The sequence below is a fragment of the Aegilops tauschii genome, chromosome 4 (genome assembly GCF_002575655.3).
Source record: "Aegilops tauschii subsp. strangulata cultivar AL8/78 chromosome 4, Aet v6.0, whole genome shotgun sequence".
NCBI classification, from domain to species: domain Eukaryota; kingdom Viridiplantae; phylum Streptophyta; class Magnoliopsida; order Poales; family Poaceae; genus Aegilops; species Aegilops tauschii.
In genome coordinates this window covers 31,152,940-31,159,321 of record NC_053038.3, presented here as the reverse complement: position 1 = coordinate 31,159,321, position 6,382 = coordinate 31,152,940, and the positions used below count along the sequence as shown (strand labels likewise).

Genomic DNA, 6,382 nt, shown 5'->3' with positions numbered 1-6,382 from the left:
GCAGCGGCTGCTGAAGCCAGCGCTCCGCGCCGCGCAAAAACAGACGATCGACGCGCTGCAAACGCTTTTTTATCGCGCCGCGTGTTATGCGGCTGTTAGACTTTGTTGTATGTTGCTCCGAGCTGTACCGTGGACGTGTTGAGCTGGGACTATCCCGTAGCTAGTTGACCAATAAAGCAGCAACCAATTTTTCATCAAGAAGAAAACCCTAATAAGCATTGGTATTTTGATGAAATGAAGGGAGCATTAAATAGGCTGCAAGTGACGATTATTTTTACCCCAAAACACTGGACCAGTTTTTCTTACCAAGCTTTCATTGGAAAGCAGCCAAATCCAACCCTGCCAGTGGCAGGCTGCAGTGAAGACGGCGATGTTGGGTCCAGTACAGCGACCACTCCGCCTGCTGCGTGATCCCAGTAACTCACCAGAACAGAATCATCGTTTATTTGTTGTAACCCAAGCTGAAGCCACAGCAACCAAAAAAAGTGGAAAAAATCGTGCAAGGAAGCAAAAAGACAGATCATCCAAGAAAGTTTTACGCCTTATTATTAATCAAACACAATTCTCGTTCAGGCTTAAACATGACGAAACCAATCATGTACCGAGAAGTACTCGAGTAAAACAGATAACTGACATTATTATGTCCAAAACCATGGGTACTTATTGCAAATTCGTCTTTTGGAACGAAAAAAGACTCCTTGTAAATTCCTTTGGTATGCTGTCCTCTGCTCTTGGTTCGGCTCTCCTGCCCTCCTAGACCGCTGGATGGAACCCCGCACAATGCAGGAGCACCGCCTTGATTTCCTCAGGCTGAGGACCAGGGCCATCCTTGCACTGCTGACATGAAGAACAAACAGAGTAAGTTGAGGGATTTTTTAACGGCACAAAGTATTTACATTCCACTGTTTCAGAAACCGTGGTGACAGACTTGTACTACAGTACCTCAGCCTTGAAGACATCCAATGTAAAGTCATTGAAATAGCTGATAACAGCTTGCTGCACGTCAAGACCAAGGCCTTCGAGGGCCTTCAAGGAAGAATGCACAACACCTGGCCTGCGAGAGCACATCATGCGGATGTTGACAACCCGACCTTCCCGAAGCTTAACCTCAACCTGTTGCAACCAGAGAAAGAAAATAAACCTCAGGTATGCAGATGATCACACAAACTAATGTATACATCAATCTTCTACAGCTTTAGTTTTCTTCCCATCTATTGCTAGCTAACATTAGCAAAAAGAAAAGGAATACCATATCATGTCAAGGGGTGCAAATTTCTTGATATGCAGGTTTAGCTCTGCTTGAGTGAAAATTCAGAGAGATCCAGAGATACTTACACATGGTTCCTGAGCAGCAGAGCTTGCCAGTTCCTCCTTCACGCGAGATGGCAGCGCGGGCATTGTAGGAGTTGTAGGAGTCAGAGGGTGGAAGCTTGTAGGTGTCGGAGGCAGCGAAGACGCGGAAGGAGATGCCTCCAGCTCATTCTGAAGAACATTGATCTTCTGCTTGAGCTCCTTGAGGTACTCGATTGCATCACCAAGAATAGAGGCCCTGTCCATCTAGCCATTGCAACCACATAAATCAGTTAGCCAATCAGCCATAGAGAGAAATGATAATTGGTGAATTCTATGTATGCACACAGTGAGAGAAGTACAATTCATACTCAAGATGAATTTTGTTCAGAAAAAAGATAAAGATGAAATCTCAAGTAATAAACAATTAACCATAGTAGATGGTGTAGAGTACACCATGATTCATGCTCTTCCCAGCTAAAAAAACTTGTGGATTTTCTTGTGCGTGAAACTAAAAGATTCTCCTTATATAATTATGTAAATCGACGTCAGGTGTGTGCTCATCATGCTTTGTATCCACCAAATGTTGCATTTTGAGTTAATAAAGAATGCCCTTTTATAAAATATAATCATTGTAAATAAATGTAGTTGATGTCTTTTGAACAGTTCCATGATGTACAATAGTCTCCGGTATTTGAAGTTGCACTTTTCTGGCGGGTCACAGGTAATGCAAAAAACCATGATTTAAAACTTTATATTTTTTTGCAATCTGCTATACCTCTGATAACTGACTAGAACCTGAATAACATGCACCAAAAGCAGATAGCAATAGTATATTCGAGAGAAATCTATTTGTAGTACAACTCATGGACATCAATCACATTTAACTCGTATAAGAAGCAACACATAGGAAATAAAATCGTGTAGTTATTTAGTTCGAGAGGTATAAATTCAGTAGCCTTTGTAAACAAAACTTATGGCCATGCAAATACATAATCATCAGTAGAAACTAAACAGAAAAGTTGGACGACAAATACTGGAGTAGATCTTAAAGCTAGCCAGAACAAGCTGTGTGTGACTAACAAGGCTAAAACCTCACTTATGATATGAGACGTTCTTCAAACTGGTGTGCATCCACAGCTCTACACGACAATTTGCACCAAAAAAGTATAATTTACTATTTCAGACAGTGAGCTAGGGCATGAATCTTAGCATCTAACTACTTTTATGATTTATCTCTCTACAGGCATGGCTAACTGCCATGCCTATGACCCTACGTGTCAAATCTAGAGTAGGACAACTTCCCTTTTTGGAAACTTGCATGTTCATTTTTGGCAACTTTTGGAAATCACACAACTGGCTTTCAAAAAGTCTTGGCCTAGCTTTTGGAATCTGAAACTTGTCGGACTTTTTGAAACTAAATTTTAAACTTAAAAAAAATCAAAATTTGAAATTTCAACTTTCGGAAGTTAAACTTTAGAATATTTGAACTTTCAATATATATTTCAATTTTTGGAACTTTCACGGGAAAAAGCTCAAAAAAGCCACATGTGCATGTGCCCCACATCAGGAAAGGGAGCATCTGAGAGTGAAGGGGGAGAAGCCACGTGCGTGAGCCACTCCGCTGGCAGTGTCCCGATGAGAAGACGCTCCCCTAACGAGCGGTGAGGGTGCCGCGAGGGAGTAATTCACACTCTACAGCTCTATGATAATTGAGTAGAAATGGAAGAAGAGACAACACAGACAGCTGTACGGTAAGATGGAAATCGATTTATTCTAGTAAAATAAATATGCTGATTTAATTCGTCTAAGAAATAGAAATCTGTATATCTGGCAACTACTAATGACAATACGATGGAAACGCCAAATTTAATGATTTGCATTTTCGGAATTTTGAAATTTTCACACAAAAATAAGTAGAGAAAAAGGCCACATATGCATGGGCGCCACGCCGAGAAAGAGAGCATAGGTCACGTCGTGGGCCCCTATGCCTAACTGTGTCCGGCCGAGCAGACGACCCCCCAACGGGTGGTCAGCCGCGGAGGAGTAATTTCGCTCGCTACAACTCTACGATAATCGAGTGGAAACGGAACAAATGCCAGCAGCGACAGTGAATGGCGATACGCTGGACAGCAATTTACCTTTAATAAAATAAATGTGCCGATTTAATTCATACGATAAATGGAAATCCGTATATCAAGTGACTACTAATGAAAAAATTACGACAATTTAATTTATACATGCAAAGAATATATATACAGTATACCAAGTAATGACTAATACCTAAAATTACTTCAATCATTTTTTGCGGGTTAAAATTACTCTAATCTAACAAAGGCAAATAGAAATATGATAGGCAGTCATCCTAAAACACTAGAATTACGACCATGCCAAATAGAGAGAACCATCAACGCAAAATAATGCAAAGATAACATGGACTAAGGGGTGTGTATGCTAAACCACAGAACGTCTCAGTAGATGCTAAACCACAGAACGTCTCAGACTAAGGCCCTGTTTGGTTCATAAGTCCTAGGACTTTTTTTAGTCCCAACTTATAAGTTCCAAGTCCCTAATAAGTCCCTACTTGTTTGGTTACTGAAACTTAACATGGACTAAAAGACCATATTACAACTGTAAGTCCCTATAAGTCCCTTTTTGAGAGTCTTATTTCATAAGTCTCAAATGCCCACTTTAAGTCCCTATAAGTTCCTCTTGTTTGGTTTAGATGGGACTTAAAGGGACTTATTTAAGTCCCTACACCAATAAGTCCCTGTAACCAAACACCCCCTAAGGGGTGTGTATACCAGCAACAAACTTATGAGCTAAGGTTTCTGTTATTCTGTAGATGACACAGACGTTTCAAAGCCTGTGTTGATCCATAATCTACAGGTAGAATTGCAACTGAGATGCGCGGATGAACTGTGACAAACAGTACAATGAGAACGATACTCTTGGTACAAAAGGCAAAGAATTTCTCACCTTGCTGATCCTGGGCACGACAGACCGAAGCGCGTACAGCCGGTCGTTGAGCTTCTTCCGGCGACGGCGCTCCGCCATGAGGTTCTTGGCCGGCATCCCCTTCTTCTTTGCGTTCCCTTCAGCCGTAGCGCCGCCGGTGACCGTGCTGTTGGCGTTGGACTCGTTGCCGTCCTTCCTGCCGCTCTCCTCGACGCCCCTCCCGTCCTCCGAGTCGTAAATCAACCCGGACGCGTCGATGCTGATGATGTCATCGTCGGCGTCGTCGAGTATTATGTCAGGCTCCGCTGCCTTACGCTTCCTCCCGCCGTCCTCTTCCCCGGCGTTACGTCGGAGTGCGCGCTTCTGGAAGAGCGTTGGCTGCGCGCCCGACGCCGGGAAGGTATCCAGCGGCCTCAGCGCCTTCGCGTTGCCCTGCCCAGAGAAGGGAGCGGTCTGGGGCGCCGGAGCAGCCGGCCCCTCTGAGGATGGGCCGCTCCAGCCCTGGGCGCCGGTATCGAACAAGTCGAAACCAGCGAGGCCACCGAAGTCCGTCGTTTGTGCCGGTGCGGTGCCGAAGCCACCGAACGAGCCGAGGAAGTCTGTGTTCCCATGCGGCAGCAGGGATGCGTTCGGCGCGTTCCCGGCGCCAAGAAACGCCGAGAGGTCGCCGGAGATGTCGAGGTCGAACCCAGGGACGTCGAGCGGTCCCGTACCTCCCACTCCCGGGTTGAGGAGCGGGAACATCTGGGAAGCATCTCCGAATCCGGAGCTAGATCCCGACGCTTCCATAGTTGCCGGCGCCGGGATCATGGACCCGTTCCCGGCGGCGTCGCCGACCGCGCCCGGGTTGAAGTACCAGCTGTCGTCATCAAGCATCGGTGGGGCGCGGAACCCCCCGCCTCCGCCCGAGGGCATAGGCAGGAGGTGCTGGTTGTGGTCGTTGCCGGCCTCCTGCCCCATCAGCGCCGCCTGGTCGTGACCGAGGCCCTGGTGTTCATGGACGTCGCCTTCCTGCACCCAAAGAGAACTATTGAACTGCGACAGCATAGCCGCGGAAATGGCGGCGCTGCGTGGCTATATTTGGTGTGGTAACTGCCCGACGAGGAGCTGCGATGCGCAGAGATGGCAGAGCAGGACAGAGGAGAGAAGATGGTGGAGGAGGTCCCCGAGTCGACTTCTATTTCTCGCACCGAATTGTGTCTATATGCATGGCAGGAAACCACTGTCCACTGCTGGCTGCCCACGGAAGAAAGAAAAGTGTCAATTTACCAAAATACCCACCCCTCCTAATATTTGCTTTTCCTATCTATTACCCAAAAAAATATGGCCAGTGATAGGCGTCGGTCAGCCCGCCCAAATTTGGGCCGGTCATCGCGCGTGCGTTCGATATGGCAGCATCCAACCGTTTGATCCCTGGGTTGGTGCGTCGTCTTCCTCCCTCTCGGTCGTCTTTCCCAAAACAATAAAACAGAAATACATGGCGGCCATCCGTCTCCCCGTTGCAGAGCGCGTTCTTGCCCTGCCCGATTTGCCTCGCCATCGACGCTCGCCGCGGCGCTCGCCATCGCCAAATCGAAGCAAAAAATAAAAGAGTCAACGCAACCGTTTTTTGTCCCGCTCCCATGTTGCATCCATGGTAGCGCCGCGGGGTCGTCGGCCACGAAAACCACTTCCCCAACCTCGGTTGCAGCATCGCCGGCAACTATGTGTGTGGTCACAACCATTGGTTCCAGCAAAAACATATATGACGGTAGAAGTATTTTTGGTCTCTGGTTCCAGCATCCATATAGGTTCCAGCTTTTTGATTAATCCGGTTTCAGCTTTCAACTTCTTCGGTAACAGCTCTATGCTCAGCCGGTTGCAGCATATGGTTAGTTGCAGCTTGTCTACCGCTGGTATTTTTCGGCACCGCCCTTGACAATTTGCCGTCAGTGTTGGTCGTGGCTTCACCTAACATCAATTCCAGCATTGTCGATGGGAAGGTTGAAGCTTTTTCTTGCAACGGTTCCAGCATCACCGTTGATTCCAGCAAAAAAAGTAGAGGCAACAATGTCATCCCGCGGTCGCCATGGTCACCGCCGACAAAGAAAGCTGGTTCCAGCAAACGAAGACACCGGTCCCAACAATTGTAGCG

The 6,382-nt window shown here is 46.8% G+C and overlaps 1 protein-coding gene across 2 annotated transcripts; it reads right to left on the bottom strand.

The window, feature by feature from the left end:
• Nucleotides 1–523: 523 nt before the first annotated feature.
• LOC109753979 (transcription factor ICE1) lies at nucleotides 524–5,482 on the bottom strand. Of its 2 annotated transcripts, none has more exons than XM_020312906.4 (4): nucleotides 4,270–5,482; nucleotides 1,336–1,557; nucleotides 943–1,113; nucleotides 524–837 (listed from the first exon to the last, which is right to left on the bottom strand). In XM_020312906.4, exons 1-4 carry the CDS (start codon nucleotides 5,293–5,295, stop codon nucleotides 754–756), a joined length of 1,503 nt encoding a protein of 500 aa, XP_020168495.1. In that variant the 5' UTR covers nucleotides 5,296–5,482; the 3' UTR covers nucleotides 524–753. The 2 variants fall into 2 exon arrangements, with proteins under 2 accessions (XP_020168495.1, XP_020168503.1); XM_020312914.4 differs by having other exon boundaries at nucleotides 524–834; nucleotides 4,270–5,471.
• Nucleotides 5,483–6,382: the final 900 nt, after the last annotated feature.